Source organism: Sus scrofa, chromosome 1 (assembly GCF_054392235.1).
Source record: "Sus scrofa isolate SSC_HxYL_T2T_F1_AM1 chromosome 1, Sscrofa_HxYL_maternal_Yorkshire_Landrace_v2.0, whole genome shotgun sequence".
NCBI lineage: Eukaryota > Metazoa > Chordata > Mammalia > Artiodactyla > Suidae > Sus > Sus scrofa.
In genome coordinates this window covers 201,789,031-201,809,290 of record NC_139383.1, presented here as the reverse complement: position 1 = coordinate 201,809,290, position 20,260 = coordinate 201,789,031, and the positions used below count along the sequence as shown (strand labels likewise).

Sequence of the window (20,260 nt, the reverse complement as noted above, 5' to 3'; positions counted from 1 at the left end):
GATGAACATTTGGTGTATGACAGTCCAGGTCCTAATAAGAGGTTCACCCTGTTTATTTTCTCAGCCAGACTGATGCTAACAAAAGCCATTCACCCTTCTCCATGCCCCCAGATTAAAGTTTTATACAGTTACATCATTTATTTCATCAAAATTAACTTTCAAGTAGGTATTATACACCATCCTTTAACATCTCTTAATGTCACAGAATCATAATAAGAGGGGTCTAGCTAATAAAGAATAACCCTAAGTGCCTCCAAGATAAAACGATGCTGGTAAAACCCTGTCACAGTGCCTGACACATGATAATTGCTCAACAAATGGTAGTTTCTGTCACCATCACCTCCAGTCATACTTCTGGATGGTGAAGCATATTCTCGAGTAAGTTTCAAATGAAAAAGGAATTTAGAAGATGCATCTTTTATCAGAGATCTATCCAAAAAGCAAAGTTAATGTCCAGAAGATCATGAGAGACTAGTGCCATCTTCTAGACCCTCAAGTCAATTCAGAGCTAACAAATAATATCCACTGCAAGATCTTCATCATAATATCTTGCACAATTTCACTGGGAGGGCCACTGTATTTTAGTTTCATTTTCAACCAATCCTCATATTCAAAGAATCATGACTCGAGATTTGGTGTAAAGAAAAATAGACTCCATTTAATGCAAACCGTGAAGGAAATAACCTTCATGGTTATTGTCGCTCTAAAGAACTAAAAACTCCTTTATACCTATAAAAAAACTAAAACCTTCTTTATACCTATAAAAAAGAAGCCTAATTGTTGATGTATTCATTATGCCATCACTCTTCTTTTTATTCTTCCATTTGGATCAAAGTTTATATTTGATTCTTTTACTGGTACACATATGGGATGGGCCTTGGTCATTTGAACAAAAACTTATTGCCATTAAAGGCTCTTTAGGTCTTTGTTTTTCCAAGGCAATGCTTCCTTTTTGGAGAAAGTTTTTCTTGCAGGCTGGAGGAGGGGGTGAAGGGGAAGAGGAGCATAAAAGTGGTGGGGGGAGGAGGAAGAGGAGGATGGAGGGAAAAGGGAAAGGAGATCCCAGAGAGAAAAGAACACGCACGCAAAGAAAGCATAGAAAACAACTTGCCTCTGGACTCCACACGGAGGAGCTGTCAGTGGCATAGGAATCTTCAAATCCTCGGTTATTAAAAGCTGCCTCCATCTCCAAGCTGCCCTCAGTGGACTGCCGGCTGAGGCAGCGGACCACACAGGTCTCTTGGGGAGATGTGCCCTGTTGCCTGGTGTCCCCCAGCTCAGATGGGGACCATGAGTGGGCAGAGATGGGGCCATCTTCACCATATGACAGATGCTCAGAATAATTTGGTTGGCTGGCTCCATCCAAACCTAAATTTGCAAAAAGGCAACTTGTTCAAATGTATTATTATGTTACACCTTTTGATCTAGAGAAAATGAGCAGTAGCAACCACCTCCATCAAGTTCTCAAAAACAAAACTTGCCAAACAGCATCTCTAGAAATATAATTCCATCTACATGGTGGATAAACTTGGTCCATAAAGTCATTATGTAGGGTACAAGAGAGTTTAATACTTTTTAGTAATAGGGGTATAAAGGATGTGTATTTATGCTAGAGGGGTAAAATAAACACACTCCATCTGGTTGGAGCTAGTGACCACAAGACTTTGGGGATGGATCTGGAAAGCAAGAATAGTATTAGCTATGGAGATCATACATTGTCCTGGTTTTTATCATTCTTCCTTCTCTCTTCCACATTCACCATTATCAGCCTCTGCTCAAAAGGCTTTAGTGGTTCTCTCAAGTAAAAAGTTCTCTACTTGATCCATGGAAAGAACACTGGACTTGGACTCAGGTGATCTGGGTTTAAGTCCTAGCTCTGCATTAAAAACTTGAACAACATCCGAACTGTCTTCACCTTTGTTCTTTATCTACAACATGATGATCAAAAACCATCAGAGGAGTTCCCATCGTGGCACAGTGGAAATGAATCCAACTAGGAACCACGGGGTGGCGGGTTTGATCCCTGGCCTCACTCAGGGGGTTAAGGATCCTGCGTTGCCATGAGCTGTGGTGTAGGTTGCAGACGTGGCTCGGATCCCGTGTTGCTGTGGCTCTGGCATAGGCCGGCAGCTCCATATGCCACAGGGGCAGCCCTAAAAAGACAAAAGACAAAAAGACAGAAACAAACAAACAAAACAACCCATCAGAGGGTCATTGTGGACACAGGAAATAATATCTGCCTGGCAACCACTAGAGTTTCCATAAATGTTAGCCTTGCTTACCTGTCTGGCCTCATCCAACCCAGCGAAGCCACTTTGCTACTACCTCTCAACTCTTTGCCATTCTGGCCTCAAAGGCTCATGAGAATGCTGGGTATTTCTGTCTGTAGCAGTCCCCAAGCCCTCCCTCCTGTCCTTCCCTACCTGTCCATCCAAGGCCCAGACAGCTTCTGAATCTTCCCTGACCCCATCAGACTCAGTGTTTCCATCAGACCTTAGTGTCATTCTCTTCTCGCAGGACCATCTCATCCAGTTCATTATATTCCTCTTCCGTGGTGTCTAGGTTACTCTCAGATATTAAGGAAAAACTGACAGGGTCTTCCACAGCAATAGCTTGACTCCCACACCCAAAAAGTAGCCAAAGGGATGCCTCATCTCTTTGGCCTCCACTCATCTCCAGTCACCCCCATTCCAGCATGATAGAAAACTAGAGATATATATGGGATCAGGGAGGATGACTAAGTCTGTGTGGTAAATTCAGCTCTGATTTACACACTGTAGGATAGCAACTGTTCCCACCATTAGTCTCAAAATCTGAGCTAGAACCTAAGGTCCAGAAGGCATTAAGCCACATACATGTACAGAATAGTCTTTATCGACCAGTGGGTTTCACTAAATCTCAACTTTAAAGGCTAAGCAGATAGCAAATATCTGAAACAGCTAGTGCACAGCAACACAGAGTGGTGGTGACTGTGGTTCACCAGACAATATGTGACCCACCTACAACAAACACGCAAACTTAAATATATATTATCCCTGTATACAGACCATATAAAAACATGTCTGGGAAGACTTGGTTGTTAGAGCACAACTTCAGACTCCTGATCTGGGATTTTGCAAAACCACGGCAAGCCACTAAGAAGTTCCCCATCTGCCTTGTTATTCTCAATAATTAAATCACTTATACCTCTTGAAAACTCTCTCATAAGACACCTAAAATCTTTATATTCATATTTTCTGTTATTTGGCCAACACACTAAAAAAAAACAAAACAAAACAAAAAAAAAGACCACAGAAAATGACAGAACAATATGCAAACCCCTACAACATAAAGCAGAATTTCCTTCTCAGGCTCTAATTAGCCCATCCATTCCTTACATACATGAACACTAAAATGTCCTATTAAACAGTGGGTCATCCATCAATGTATGTAGCACCCAGCAGGATCTCAGTACAAAATCTAACTCTGCCAAGAAATTACCCCCATAAAATTGTCTCATGACTTCAACTCCTACGGTGATAATACTTAGATCAGTAATAAGGGAATTTTCAAAAGCTACATTAAAGCCTTGAAAAGCTATTCATAACTGAAAAACATAAGACTATATTAATGTAACAAACCATTTTCCTTGACAGACAAGCAAGGAGTGAATTAGAAAGGCAAATCTGTGGGTACAAGTCAAGCTGCCGGGAGGGGGACAGGGAAAAGTGATTCACTGTTACATAAAGCAGCCTTCCCTTGCTTTAAATGAAAGACGATCATGTCACCTTAACACATACGGAAAGGTAATTGCCTGTTGTCGAGAAGTGTATCCTGGCTTCTTAGAAATTATAGGGCATAATTATGTCACATTAACCATATTTGTTTTAGCAGAGATTTGCCAACGTTTTTAGTCCATAGCCCACTTTGATGGAGTAAACCTATTAGCCAATTAACCTTCTTTTCTACTCTCAAACCCTTCCCTCCACCACCCATTCAGAAATATTTCTGCTGACCATCTATGATGGTCAGTTTCATGTGTCGACGTGACTATAGGCCTCAATTATTCGATCAAATGCTGATCTAGGTGTTGCTGCGAAGGCTTTTTGCAGATGTAATTGAAGCCCTTCTGCAGCTGGCTTTCAGTAAAGGGATGATCCTAGGTTATCAGGCCATTGAAAGGCCTCACGAAGAGAAATGAGGCATCTGGAGGAGCAGAAATTCTACCTGTGGACTGCAGCTTCAGCTCATCCCTAGAGTTTCAGCCTCTCCTCCCCAAAACCCCATTCTGTGGATGTCAGCACTGTGTATCCAGGTGTCTACCCAGTTCTCACAATTGCATGAGCCAATTCTTTGCAATCAATCTCTTGAAAGATATATATTTCTCTGTAACCCCCTCGATATCTATAAAATCTTGATTGGTACACCATCTTAAACAGAAGTGAGCAAGGGCTTTGGGGATAACTGACCTGTTTTAAAAGACACCAGGAAGGTAATGACTAACTTTTAAGAAACATCCTGAGAACTAAGCATTTCACAAGCAAAAATAAGACTTTGCTCAAAGACAAACAAACAAAAAGCCCAATAAGTGGGCTGTTACTCTGCAGCCCACCTTTCATGCACAGCCTCTGATCCAGATCACTTAGCCCAAACCCTCTTTAGCATTATCAGAAATGCAGTTACCATTAATTCCCAATAACATGCAATTAGATACATGAGACAAGAGAGAATTTGCTTAGAATATGAAGATAGTAATGCATTTTTTAAGTAGAAGTATTGTCTAAAATTAAATTTGGTCTTAGGAGTTCCTATTGTGGCTCAGTGGAAACAAATCTGACTAGCATCCATGAGGACGTAGGTTCGATCTCTGGTCTCGCTCAGTAGGTTGAGGATCTGGCGTTGCTGTGAGCTGTGGTGTAGGTTGCACACACAGCTCAGATCCTACATTGCTGTGGTTGTGACCCCTAGCTTGGGAACCTTCATATGTCGTGGGTGTGGCCCTAAAAAGACAAAAAAAAATTTTTTTTGATCTCAGAAAATCTTGATTAAGGTAGAGTGAAAAATAGCTAAATAGATTTAGAATAGATACACACAAAAAATCCTCTCTGGGGTGCATGCTTAATCTTTTCATTACTCTTTTTTTTAATTAAAAAATTCTATCTATTTATTTTTCTTTTAGGGGTCAAATCAGAGGTGCAGCTGCCGGCCTACACCACAGCTCACAGCAATGCCGGATCCTTAACCCACTGAGTAAGGCCAGGGATGGAACCAGCAGCCTCATGGATACTAGTAGGATTCTTAACACACTGAACCATGACATGAACCCTAATTTTTTAACTTAAAAAAATTATTTATTCATTATTCTTTATTGCTGAAACAGGTTCATTAATTTAAAGATGAACAAAAAGAAATGACAGAGAAAAAAAATCATGCAATAAAAATCACATTAACATTTCCATGGCATTTGATGACTTAAAATTTAGCATGCAGTTAATCATTCCTATGAAAATCCTGCTGATTTTTTTAACATCCACAGGTAATTCATTCAATGTAGTAGACTTTTTTCTCCCCCTGGTAGAAAAAAATTTACCCTTTCTATCATCATCTGTCAAAAAATTCAGAACCACACCAGTTATCACAAAGATTGTTGCTAATTCCAGGAAGGGTAAGGGTTAGAGTGTTTGTCAGAGCTCTCAGAACACTGGCCACTAGTATAAATCAAAAACTAGACACTTGGGCTTCTGGGAAATGGGGCCATTAGCTTTAGAATTAAACGAGCTATTTGTAGGGGATCAGCAGCTATTAACTTTCATTAGCTAACATTTGCCCTCTCAGTGGAGAGAGAGGAATGCTGTGTTGCAACAGCAGAGAAAGAAAAGCAGGAGAGGGGGTGAGGAGACGACAGAGGACCATTAGCTGCTGTTGCTACGCTTTGGTTACATTGGACAGGTATCTCTCGGCTTATCTGGGGCTAAAAAGAAGAGCAATAAAATGCTATGTTGGCCCATGTCAATAAGTAAAATTGCATGGTGGTCAACAAATTATTATATCCCTACTGAAAATTTGGGTTCTTTTTGTTAATTCTCCTTCCCCCCCCCCATTGTTCTCTTTCTGCCCGCCTCATACACACCATCAGATCAGAAATTTCTTCTCGAGAGTTCTCACTGGGGCTCAGCAGAAAGGAACCCAACTAGTATCCATTAAAATGCAGGTTGGATTCCTGGCCTCACCGGTGTAGGTCACAGACATGGCTCGGATCCTGTGTTCCTGTGGCTGTGATGCAGACCGGCAGCTGCAGCTCTGATTCAGCCCCCAGCCTGGGAACCTCCACATGCCACATGTGCAACACTCCCCCCCCAAAAAAAAAATTTCTTCTCTGTGACTGTCTTTCAATTCTATGCTCTCCTTTTTATCCTTCTCCTGCTTGGTGTTGAAAAACAAGGACGCTCAACTACATTCCCAAAGGAGAGAAGAAAAAGATTAGAGAACCCAGATTACACAGACCAGGTCACTGTGATGGATGGTATGACATTTTCTCTGGCTTTTTAACAAATATGCTTCAAAGACCCTTCCCTGTTCCAATGTCCTGTGCCTACTCAGGGTTTGGGGCAGAAAAGAGTCAGAGAGATACCTGAAAACACTAACATATATCATACTGTTCTTTTCCCAGGTTCTTCTGTGTGCATGGCAGGGAGGGAGAAGGACTCTTAATAACCCCACTTCCTCCCTTCCCTCCACCCACCATGGTCACTCTGCCTCCAGTGTCTTCCTCTCCTCTTGTTAAAGATCTCTCACGATGAAGATGGAGAACAGCACATGACCTGCTTTCCCCTAGGAATTCTCTTGTGGGCCGGGGTCCAGAAACTACAGGGAATAAGGGGGAGTGTGCAGGGCACGTGTTGTTTGGAAAAGGTGACCACATATTCTTTTTTTTTTCTTTTTAGGGCTGCACCTATGTCATATGGAGATTCCCAAGCTAGGGGGCGAAGCAGAGCTGCAGCCACCAGCCTATACCACAGCCATAGCAGCACAGGATCCAAGCTGCATCTGAGACCTACGCCACAGCTCACAGCAATGTTGGATCCTTAACCCACTGAGCGAGGCCAGGGATTGAACCCTCATCTTCATGGATCCTAGTCAGGTTCATTAACCACTGAGCCACGAAGGGAACTCAGACTATAATACATATTCTTATTTGGAAAAGAAAACATACCTACTGTTTTAGTAAAACAAACTATTAAAAGTAAGGCTTCAAAAACCTCCCAAGGTCATACATATACAGGGAAAATACCACTCTATGTTTCCAGATGGGAGGGAAGGCACAGAAGTGCAATGTCAGCTGACAGGTATGTAAAATTTTTGTCCTTTCAAAGGGGAACACAATTTTATAAAGCTTGATAAATACCATTCTAGTCATTAGTGTCTAAAATGTACAAAGCAGCAACCAGTAAGCAAGGAAGGGGTTCCACATATCAGCATCCGTTCCTTCTGCATGAGGCTTGTTGTAAGGTCTTAAGCAGCCCTTTTGTCCTGTCCCAGCCTCTGGGTCCTGCCCCATTTTTTCCCCCCTCTCTAGATTCTTAGACGAAAGTGTAGAGACTCAAAAACACTCTTACCATTAGCCACTCCTGGTCTAGAAAAAGGAAGGGTTTGATGCAAAGAATACCTTTGCAGGCAGGGACTTCCTTGCTGTCCTCTTTGTGGGTGGAGAGCCAGCGTCTGGCTTTTGGTTTCTGCTCCAATCCTGCCTGCCTTCCTTTCTCAGATGCTCCTGAGCGCAAACTCTGCGACCGGGACACAGAAATCTCAAATTGTTTGATCACCTCCTCATCAGTGTCAGAAGATGTGGATAGCTCCTCATCATCTCCAAACTTGTTAACTGGAAGCAAAAGAGAGCCATGAGTCTCCCACAGGGCCCATGAGAAAAGAGAGCCAGAAAATCCAGAGAAACAGAAGAACATGGCCAATCGGTCTGGATCAAAGCAGACCAGGGCTGGGCAGAAAGAAATTAAAGCACTTGTAAAACACAAATTTGAGTCCAAAGGAATGAAACTGGAAAAGAAAGCTCAGGAGGGTAATTAGAAATACACGGCAAGAGCCCAGAGAAACCATGGGGACACCCCTAACCAAGATAAGGAGCCCTTGTGCTGAGCTGGGCAGCCTGCTAATGTGTTGAATTGCTGACACGTGCTCGTGACTGGGAGTAGGACAGTAATCTGTGCGTGTGCATCATGGAAAGTTCTCATCAATGATGATGGAAAATGTGCTCCTCGCCTCATCTCAGTTATTAAAATACCCAGAGCCAGGCCCCATTTCAGAGAAGAGATATTAGCAGCTGAGCTCTTCCAAAAGCTTCCAAGTTTTGACCCAGTTGTACACACATGTATATTACAATGACACCACGTTGTTACATGTTTTAAAAATTAGTAAATAAATAACTAGTTTAGACTAGAAATGTCTTTCTCAGTGCAGAGCCAACCCAAAGTCCCTTTGACTTATTTGCACAGCTTTCCCCAGCCCAGCACCCTGGGCGGTCCTCTCAGCCTGCATGAACATTCTGCCCTTGCCTGTGCTGACCCTTCCTCCTGAAACCCTCCCTCCCTCCCTCGGGTGTTTACCTGGCTGGCTTCTCTCACCATTCAGGTCTCAGCCTGAACACTTCCCTGATCATCCAACCTTAAGCAATTCTGTTCATAGCACTTACCATTTTTTTTTTTTTGTCTTTTGTCTTTTTAGGGCTATACCCAAGGCATATGGAGGTTCCCAGGCTAGGGGTCTGACTGGAGCTGTAGCTGCCGCTCTACACCACAGCCACAGCAACGTAGGATCCAAGCCGAGTTTACGACCTACACTACAGCTCATGGCAACGCTGGATCCTCAGCCCACTGAGCAAGGCCAGGGATCAAACCTGTCCTCATGGATGCTAGCTGGGTTCATTAACCACTGAGCCATGACAGGAACTGCCAGCACTTGCCATCTTTATTTCTTTCTCCTCTTCTACAGCTTCCATGAAAATAAAGACATCACCTGTTTTGTTAACTAATGGCTCTATACTACGTAAAACAATGCCTGCTGCATAGGAAGTACTTAATAAACACTTGTTAAATGTTGAAGAAATTGAAGAAAATACCCAATATTTTCTCTCAAGCCTGAGTACTCCCCCTCCCCAACACACACCCTCATACCTGGGCACCTGGAACCTTGGGCCTGGAATTCTCTTCACCAGCACCCCACCCCAGACTAGTCAAGAATCAAGCTCACCATTCAGGTCTCAGCATAGACATCGTTTCTTCTAGAGAGTCCTGCCTTAAATCAAGTTCAGGGCTTTAGGGCTCCTTCCATGTGCTATAAAATCATTCTCCGTCCTGCCCTGTCTGTGCTCCCTCCAGCACTGTGGCAGAATTACCCATCTAACTGCCAACCTTTCCACCAAACCTGTACACACTCTGAGGTAAGGGACACTGCAGATTGCCCACCTTTGCATCTCTCTAGGCACTCTCTCCATTAAAGGCACATGGCCATACTTTGTAAATACTTGGTGAATGTGAATTGGAAACAATAAAAATGGGGAATTATTATTTTTTAAAGATTTCCCTCTTCTATCCAAAAGTTGCAAAGTGATTCCAGGCAAGAATATGGTTGTTGATTCACAGGTGGGTCCTGAAGATCCCTTCTGACTCAGAGGCTACGAAGAAATTTAAAAGCCATTTTTTTTTGTCTTTTTGTCTTTTGAGGGCCGTTCCTGTGGCATATGGAGATTCCCAGGCTAGGGGTCCAATCAGAGCTATAGCTGCTGGCCTATGCCACAGCTACAGCAATGTAAAATCTGAGCCGCATATGCAACCTACACCACAGCTCACAGCAACACCAGATTCTTAACCCACTGAGCAAGATCAGGGATTGAACCCGCAACCACATGGTTCCTGGTTGGATTGGTTTTTGCTGCGCCACAATGGGAACTCCAAAAGCCATATTTTAAGCAAGAGAAAATACTTTAAATGTTAGCCTGGTCCACATACTCATTCTCTGGCGTAAGAGCTGATTTTCCTAAGGTTTTTTGGAAGACTAGGAATTTTAGCAAATACTTATTGAATGCTTTTTACGTGCCAGGAACTGTCCTAAATTGCCTTACGCATATCTCATTTGATCCACACAAAACCCCTATTATTGTTCTCATTTTCCAAGTAAGAAAATTGAGGCAGCGAGAAGCCTACCACTGGCTGAAGACCTTACTGCCAGGAAAGGGTAGAATCAAGGCAGCCTGTCTTTAGACCATGTTTCTAATGACTCTGCTGGAGATGACAGAGAGGTGGTGAGAAAGAACTCTTACTCTGAGTGCTCACACTAGCTAGCTGAGTCTACGCAGCCAAGTCCCTTAACATCTCTGACACTGCTTCTCCATTTGTGAATCATTTCTAAAGTCTAGATATTTCCCAGATTTTTTCCAGATCTAAATTCTCCGACTCTAAACTTTCTACCTGAGAGGCATCAACACTCAACCTGTTTCTCTCTTTTATGGAGCAGCTGATCCAAGAACATAAGAGCATATTGTTTTCAGCTCACTCAAGTTTATTTATTTTTTTTAAAGTTTCATTGAAGTATTGTTGATTTACAATGTTGTGATAATTTCTGCTGTACAACGAAGTGATTCAGTTATACATGCACACACATACATTCTCTTTCAGATTCTTTTCCCACATAGATGACCACAGAATATTGGGTAGTGTTCCCTGTACTGTACAGCAGGTCTCTATTGGCCAGTCATTCCATACCTATGCATATGTGTGCATATGCCAATCCCAAGCCCCTAGTCCATCCCTCCCCCGTCCCCTTTGATTATCATAAGTTTGTTTTCATAGTCTTTGAGTCTGTTTCTGTACTGCAAATAAATTCATTTGTATCCCTTTCTTAGATTCCAGATATAAATGCTATCATATGTTTGTCTTTCACTGTTTGACTAACTTCATTTAGTATGATCATTTCTAGGTTGCCTCAAATGTCACTAATTTGTTCTTTTTTATGGCTGAGTAATATTTTAAGTCTTTTAAAAAATCATATACATATATTTTTTTCTGGCCATGCCCATGACATGTGGAAATTTCCAGACTAGGGATCAAACCCATGCCACAGCAGTGACCCAAGCCACAGAAATGACAATTCCAGGTCCTTAATCACCAGACTACTGGGAACTCCACCCAAGTCTGTTATTGGTTGTGACTAGCACCATGGTGGGACCTGAAAAGCTAAGTGTTGGAGGAGGTTCCATCAGTGTCCCAATAGAACACCATTACAATGGACAGCCTCCTCATGTTTCCATGTGTTGGACATAGCACTCTGGTGTGGGACGGACCAATAGCACTAAAATTAAACTCTCTCCATCTTTAGAGTGTAGGACCAGCTAAGCACCTGGGACGTAGTCAGGGCGATTATGCAAGGGAGAAGTGGCTGGATTAGACATCCATAGGCACTTTTTCCAACTCTGAGATTCTATTCCATTTGTATTACTAGGCCAATTTTTAAAAATTTAAATAGTCAAAAGTTATCAATTTAAAATTGTGTGTTAGTTTATAGGTATTCCCTTATGTAGAAAATCAAGAATTAGAATTCATTAATTTACCAGTATGTGGCCCTTGATTTTTTCTTTCCAAGGAGTCACCAGTCATCCATGGATTCTTCTCACTTGCTATAATAATCATAGCAATAATTATAATGTTCCTATTTACTAAACATAGACTACATGTCAGGCACCTTCTGTGGACATTGCATATATGATCCCATTTAATCATCACAGGAACACCATGAAGTAGGGATTATTATTATTATTCCTATTTTATTTTAATGATTTTTATTTTTCCATTATAGTTGGTTTACAGCGCTCTGTCAATTTGCTACTGTATAGCAAAGTGACCCAGTCACACACACATGTATATTCTTTTTCTCACATCATCCTCCATCATCTTCCATCATAAGTGACTAGATATAGCTCCCAGTGCTATATAGCAGGGTCTCATTGCTTATCCATTCCAAAGGCAATAGTTTGCATCTATTAACCCAAGATTCTGGTTTCTCTGCATGTCGTATAAATCTTTCACCTATTCTCCCCATTTTAGAGATAGGAAACAGAGGCACAGGGAGGTTAAATAACTTGCCCTAGGCAACAAAATTAACAAAGTAACAAAGCTGGGACCTGTGTTCTCAGTCACTGTGCATACCACCAGACATCACTGCATCAGGACAGTAGGGCTACATCTAGCTTACTTTTCAAAGTGAGGTGGGAGGGGGCTCTGTGCTTCTACCCTGAAATCTGCCAGAAGGTTGCTTCCTTTGTGAGAAGATCAGTGTGAAGAAGAGTCAGTCATGTGGGAGGAACACACTCAGGCTGCAGTATAAGTGGCCCCTTGTTCTTTGTGGAACTATAGATGCAACTGTATATGCTGTTCTAACCTCAATCCCCAAGGATCTCAGGGAATTCTCTGTCTAAAAAGTAACGCTTCCACCCTTTCCCCCCAAAACCATTGAGCAACATTAGAAGTCAAGAGTAGTGCTATTACAATAATAAGTAACCCCATAAACAGCATTTATCACATGCCAGGCACTGTTCTAGACCTTTACATATGTTCACTTATTTCCTCCTCATAATAACCCAAAGAAATGGGTACTTTATCATCTCCATTCTGTGGATGGGGAAAACCAGGCACTCCGAGGTTAGTAATTTGCCACAATCATAGCAGTTAATAAAGAGTGGAACCAAGATTCAAGCCCAGGTGGTCTTGCTCCCAAGTCAATACTACTAATGACCACATTATGCTCCCTCTACCATCAGCTGCTTCAAGGAAAAAAATCCGGGTCAAAATCTATATATCCGGAGTTCCTGTCATGGGTCAGTGGAAATGAATCTGACTAGTGTCCATGAGGTCTTGGATCCCTGGCCTTGCTCAGTGGGTTAAGGATCAGTGTTGCCATGAACTGTGGTGTAGGTTATAAATGTGGCTCGGATCTGGCGTGGCTGTGGCTGTGGCATAGGCCAGCTACAGCTCTGATTCAACCCCTAGCCTGGCAGCCTCCATATGCCTATAAAGACAAAAACAAAACAAAAAACTATACATCTGTGTTTGATCACTAGGAAGAAAAATCGCATAGGCTGGGCTAGAGAAGATTTTCATGAGCATCTATCTAGACCCTCATTTTCACATAAAGAATCCAAAGCCCAAAGAAGCCAGGTGATTTGCCCATGTTTATCCAAGCCAGAGGTCTCCAGGTCTCCAGGCCAGTGGTTTTGCCACATTTTTTTTCAAGTTTTCTCACCAATCGGTTATTTTCTCAGATTCAGATTTTGACTCTTATCCTTTTGAAAGATGCCAGGTGCTACTTGCCTTGTAATGAGTCTGTGTCAACAACTAAATAGCTGATCTGGATCTCATTCAACTTAAATCTTTGAAAATCACAAAGTCTCATCTAAGTCATGGCACTTATTTTAGACTTAAGATAATACTTTCTGAAACACCATATAAATAACTATGTTCAGTCCCCTTTCCAGCTAAGTACATGGAAAATAGCACAGTGGGACCTTGTATTAAAATCTTCACATTTTAGCTTGCTAAAACAACAGAGAAAAAGCTGCACAGATGCCATGGATATAGATGATCTTGAAACTGAGATTGTTTATTTCACTCAATCACAGAATGCAGATAGATCTTAGGTACCACCTCAGTATCTACCACCAAGAAGTCAGACTCTTCTACAATCTTTCTGATGCATGGCCGCCCAGCTCCATCCCTCTGTTCACACACTACTGAGGCGCTACCGTGGGCCTCCTGCACAGGTGTGTGTGTGGGGGGGGCTCATGAATTTGATAGAGAAAGAACGAGCTATCTATAGATCCATCAATATCAAGTCTCTACTGCAGTGCAGTTAGAATAGCCCTCCCTCTGATTTTTAGCGAAAATTTTTCTAGTAAGGAGGGGCAGAGAAAATGTCATATTCATCTTCTACAATTAAAAGACAGGAAGGTGGGTGCTTCCCCAGTGCTAAAGAAACTGCCTGTCAGGTATAGCCATCAGTCAAGGCTAAGGTGGTTAAGAGCACAGAATCTGGAATCAAGCTGTCTCACAGTTTGAATCTGGGATTTTCCATTTGCTGGTCTGAGATCTAAGCAAGTTTCTTAGTCTCTCTGAACTTTGGTATTCTTATTTAGATATTCCTTACTTCTTAAAATTGATAAGAGGGGGGTTTCCTTGTGGCACAGCAGGTTAAGGATCTGATATTGTCACCAAAGTGGCTCAGGTCCCTATGGTGCAGGTTTGATCCCTGGCCTGAGAACTTCTACATAGTACGGGCACAGCCTGCCCCCCCCAAAAAAATTGGTGAGAGGACTAAATGCGATAAACTATGTAAAGGCTCTTCATATGCCTGACCTATGATATGCTAAAAAATGTTAATGATCATTAGTATTATCCTCATCATGGCAGTGCCCTATGCGGAAACCCTTCCAGTCTGCATCTAAACCCTTTACATGCAAAGGGAAGAATGCTTATTCTTGCAGGGTCTAACATGAAAACTCATCATCAGAGGTATTGCAGGGGGAGGGAAAAAGAAACGAGAGCTGGAATAGGAGAAAATTAAGCTGATAATGTGGGTTGTATCACCTTTCTTCCCTCACCATGCTTTTTTTCCAAGCCTAGAGGTGGAGCAGTCTGTAAGAGCTGGCAAGGCTGTCTGGATGTGGGCAGTGCTCAACACCTGCTCATTTTGTTGTTTCTTTTAAGGCAACAAAACCACCAATTGGTGATACAAACAGAGGATTTCTTAAGCCTGTCTGCTGCTATTTTACAGAGGGAGAAAGACTTTATAAATCATCAGTGCAGATCCAACCTTATTAATTCCTTCCCACCCACCCAGGAGCAATTAGGTGGAGGGAATTACTGCTCATATCTTATAGCTAGGGCGTGGAGACAGGTGGGGGTGGGCTGTGCTCAATGGTGCAGTACCTGGATGCCGCTTTTAGCTACAATTGCAAGAATCTCTAATATACCAGACTTTTCAAATACTCACAGCAAATGTCTGTCTAGGTGGCTGGATAAGGATAGAAATAAGAACAAGAAACTGGTTAAAGTGAAAAGTGGAAGGGAGGTCAAAGGTGACAACTTCCCCTTTCAGATCCTAAAAAAAATGGCCACATTTTTAGATGCACAATCCAGCCATTCTTGAACTCAGGCAGGGTAGGAAAAGATTTTTATAAATCATAAGCCTTGATTTTTTTTGAGACTATTCTCTTTGGAAGTCTGGATTTCCACAAAGGAGCTTCAATGGCCACCCATGGTAAAAGCGAAGACGTGGGTGGCTGCATGGAAAAGTTTGGGCTATATACCCTGTACAATCAGAGATGATTTATTCCAGTTTATACTCTTATAAGATTCTGCTCGTAAAGAAAATAATGAGTCCTGACTTTTTCTTAAAGTTTGAAAAACATTAATATAACCTAACTCCTTCATTCTACAGAATAGAAACTAAGGCTGAGAATGCTTAAAGCACGTACCTGTAGTCATGTAGCTAGTTATTGGCAGAGGAAGGATTACAATCTGGTTCTTCTGTGCACACTTGTTTTGTCACCCTACAGCTTGTATGAGATGTTTTGACAACTGCATTTCATATATGAACCAAGAGTCATCACTTATAATAGTTAAATGTGAATTAGTCAAACAGAAAATCTTGTACTAAAATTAGTAACATAATGATAACTATATTAGAGAGTTCTTGTGTGGTGAATCAGGTTAAGCATCCAGCATTGTCATCGTAGCAGTTTGGGTCACTTCTGCAGTGCAAGTTCAATCCCTGGCCCTGGGAACTTCTATATGCCACAGACAAGACCAAAAAAATAAAAAAATAAAAATAAAAATAAAAACACTATACTAGTGTTATGACATTAAGATTTCCACTTATGAAAACAGGAGAGTGAGTGATTTGAACTAACCCACTAATAATAATTATAAATTCATGAAACAATTGAAACCAACTATTTGAAGGCATAGAGGGTAAGCAGGATCATGCAAAAACTGGAAGGGATTTAATTTTTTAAAAAAGGAAATTACTGGGTGAGATACATGGTTATACTACTTTTTTGTTAAAAGTATTCCTAAGTCTATAAGGCAAGGGCATCAAGGACTCAGGCAGAAATCACAAGCCTTATTGACTTGAGGTGTCAAGAGGGAAGAAACCAGGGCAACCAGAGCAGCTGGAAATGAAGAAGGAAATCCCAGACAGGAGGGGACCACAAAGAAGGTCCAAAGTCTGCATTGAACTTGGTTCAAACACATGACTGAAACCTAAACTATGAATGTGTGGGGGAGAATCCAAAAACCCACAAAAAGTGCCAGCTAGAGGGCTAAAAATTTGATTAGACATTTAAACTGCAGCCTGCCTCAGCAGGTACTGAGTTAGGAGTTTGAATCTGGCCAAGTTAGAGGGGCTTGGTAGACACCCCCAGCTGTCCATTAAAACTCTAGAAGGGTCAGTATTTGAAATAAGATGAAGAGTAAAACTAAAATAAGTCCAACATAACAAAACATAAAACCAATATATTCAAAGGAATTGATTAGTAATTTCACTATGAGCTAAAACAAAAAGCAATACTCTTTACAGGAAGACAAAAGAGTTCACTTTTACAACATTTCCTCCAGAATGTCCAATGCACAACCAAAAGTTACTAGACATACAAAGAAAGAAGAAAAATGTGAATCATCAAGGGAAAAAAAAGCATCCAACTGAAACTAGCCCCAAGATGACTCAGAAATTGGCTGCAGATGACAAAATCTTTATTCTATTATAAATATGTTCAAAGAAAGGAAAAAGTTACCACAAGGAATATAAATAAGGATAATTTCAGGCAGAGAAATGAAAATAATATTAAGAAAACTAAAAAAAAACCAAGTAAGCTTAGAATTAAACGGAAAATCTTTGAAGTAAAAAAATTAAAGACTTTTTTTTAGCATATTGGAAATGGCAATGAAATTTGAAAGAGCTCAATAAAAAGTAATCAATCTGAAGAACATAAAAAATTCGGAAGGAAAATAAACAAAACCTCAGTGAACAAAGATAACATATCAAATTGTCTGAAGTATGTGTAAATGGAATCCAAGAAGGAAAAAAACACAACAAAAAATGTGAAAGAAAATTATCTGAAAAATAATGTCTAAGAATCTCCCAAATTTGGTGGAAACAAAACAAAACAAAAACAAACCCGGCAATCAATATACAAACATTTCAGTAACCTAGTTCAAAAGTTCTATAGCTAGGAGTTCCTCTGTGGTGCAGTGGGTTAAGAATCTGACTCAGCAGTTGGGGTTACTGCAGAGGCACAGGTTTGATAACTGGCAGTGGATTAAAAGATTCAGTGTTGCTGCAGTAGTGGCTCTGATTCAATCCCTGGCACAGGAACTTCCATATGCTACATGTGTGGCCATTAAAAATTTTTAAAGTTCTGCAGCTAGACACATCATAGTCAATAAGCTGAAAATCAAAGATGAAGCAAAAATGTGAAAGTAAGAACAGAAAGAAAAATGCATTGCACATAGGATAATAATAATACAAGGAAAATTGCCTTTTCTTAGAGACACTGATAGTTAGGAAACAATGCAATGACAAATGCTCAAAGGGAAAAAAAATGTCGACACTTAATTCCATATCCAGATAAATTAGCCTACAAAAAGGAATGTAAAATAAACACATTTTTTATAGAAATGAAAAGAAAATTAATCACATCTGCATTTCAAGAAACATTAAAAGAAGTTCTCCAAATGAAAGGGAACTGGCAACAAACTGAATCTCTGGTTAAAGGGAAGGAAAGAAAAGCAGTAATAGCAATGGTAAATATGTAGGCAGATACAAAAAATATTTGATGTTTCTTTTTTTCACATTTTTTCTGAAAGATAACTGAAGAAAGTACATATTATTGGGGGGTTGATAGAGTGTAGAAAAGTAAAATATGAGATAACAATAACACAAAGGAGAAGGGAAGTAAGTGATTTATACTGTTGCAAAGTGGTGTACTGCTGTGTTATAATGTAAAGAGTAAATGTGAAGTGGTACAATACTAGCTCAAGGTGGACTGCAATAAACTAAGGATGGATATGTAATTCCTAGAACAACTATGAAAAAAAGAAAATACAAATAGGTGGAGCTAAAAGTTTAATAGAGGAATTAAAATTGAATACTAAAAAAATAAGATTATTAACACAAAAAGTAAGTAGTAAGAGCAACAGAAGATGAAAATCAGAGGCAATAAACAGAAAAAAATAGTAACATGACATACTTAAACACAATAATGTCCATACATTAAATGTAAATGAAATAAACATCCCATTTGAAAGTTTTTGGAGTTCCCAGCATGGCTCAGCAGTAACGAAGCTGCGTAGTATTCATGAGGATGCAGTTTGAACCCTGGGCTCGCTCGGTGGATTAAGGATCCAGAGGTGCCATAAGCTGGGGTGTAGGTCGCAGACATGGCTTGGATCCCATGTTGCTGTGGCTGTGGCATAGACCAGCAGCTACAGCTTCAATTAGACCCCTAGCCTGGGAATTTCCATATGCTGTAGGTGTGGCCCTAAACACACACACACAAAATAGACCAAAAAAAGGAAAAAAAAAAAGGAAAGTAAAGATTGTCAAATTGAATAAAAAAGCAAGACCCAATTATATGATGGCCATAAGAGACACACTTTAAATATAAACACACTGAGAAGTTAAAAGTAGAGGGATTGGAGTTTCCGTTGTGGCGCAGTGGTTAACGAATCCAACCAGGAACCATGAGGTTGTGGGTTTGATCCCTGCCCTTGCCCAGTGGCTTAAGGATCCGGTGCTGCCCTGAGCTCTGGTGTAGGTCGCAGACACGGCTGGATCCCGCGTTGCTGTGGATCTGGCTTAGTCCAGCGGCCACAGCTCCGATTAGACCCCTAGCCTGGGAACCTCCATACGCTGCGAGAGCGGCCTAAGAAATCTCAAAAAGACAAAAAAAAAAAAAAAAAAAAAAGTAAAGGGATTAAAAATAAAAATTATGCAAACTAAAAGCATAAAGAAGCTAATACAGTTGTCTTAATATCAAAGTACACTCCAAAACAAGAGTTTTATCAGAGGTGAAGGATACTTTATAAAGTGATCAACTCTTGAGACATAAAGATCATAAGTGTGTATGAACTTATTAACACAGCTTCAAAATACATAATGGAAAAATGAATGAATTCAAAGGAGAAATAGACAAATTTAAAATAAATTCAAAATAAATCTGAAGATTTGAACACCCCCTTTTCAGCAGTTGGTTAATATAGAAACTAAGAAAAAAATCAGTAAGTATACAGATTTGTATCATGACTCAAAATATAGTCCACCGTGATAAAGTGTACTTGTAAAGAAAGAATTCTGTAGTTTTGGGTATAGGGTTATATAAATGTCAAATAATTCCAATATCTAACAACTTTTACAGAAAGTATAATAGAGAATATTTCTCAACCCATTATATGAGGCCGGCATAATCCTAATAAAAACACTGGACAAAGACATCACGAATATAGAAAATTATAAACCCATATCTCATATATCAGAGTTATAAAAAATCCTTAGCAAAATATTAACAAATGAAAGCCAGTAATGTATTAAAAGGATTATGCATTATGGCCACATAAGGTTTATCCCAGAAATTTAATGTTGGTTTAAAATACTAAAATCAATTGATGTAATTAAGTTAACACAATAAAAAAAATAGTCATCTTAATAGGCACACAAAAAGTTGACAATATCCAACATCAATTTCTGTTAAAAACAAAAAAAAACCCAAAATCTATCATGCTAGAGAAAGTCAACAATCTGAAAAAAAAGACAATCTACTAAAACTTTATAGCTAATATCAATGATGAGACCTACTTAATACATTTAGCAAATCTTATATAAAAATCAATTATACTTCTATATTCTGACTACAAATTTAAAATGTTTTAAATTTAATTGTTTCCAATAGCATTAAAATATATTAATACTTAAGAATGTTTAGCAAGAGGCATTCAAAAGTACCATACTAAAAGTAATAAAATATTTTTGAGAGAAAATAGAGAAGACTCAGTAATGTTAAGATGTTAATCTCCAATGATTCAATGCAATTCAAAACAATATCAAAGCAGATATTCTATAGAATTTGACAAGCAGACTCTAAAATGTATAAGGAAACACTAAGGACTTAGAATATTCAAAATAATTTTTAAAAAGAACAAAGTAGGAGTACCAACCTACCTGTTTT

General features: G+C 40.1%; 1 protein-coding gene across 16 annotated transcripts in view; it reads right to left on the bottom strand.

The window, feature by feature from the left end:
* SYT16 (synaptotagmin 16) overlaps nucleotides 1-20,260 on the bottom strand; it is a 295,384-nt gene that overhangs the window by 38,886 nt on the left and 236,238 nt on the right. For all 16 annotated transcript variants that reach the window (XM_084982978.1, XM_084982990.1, XM_084983008.1 and 13 more), the window contains 2 exons: nucleotides 7,646-7,858; nucleotides 1,112-1,368 (listed from right to left, as the gene is read on the bottom strand). In XM_084982978.1, coding sequence (XP_084839104.1) covers nucleotides 1,112-1,368; nucleotides 7,646-7,858 — 470 coding nt within the window. The remainder of the gene's footprint in view (nucleotides 1-1,111; nucleotides 1,369-7,645; nucleotides 7,859-20,260) is intronic.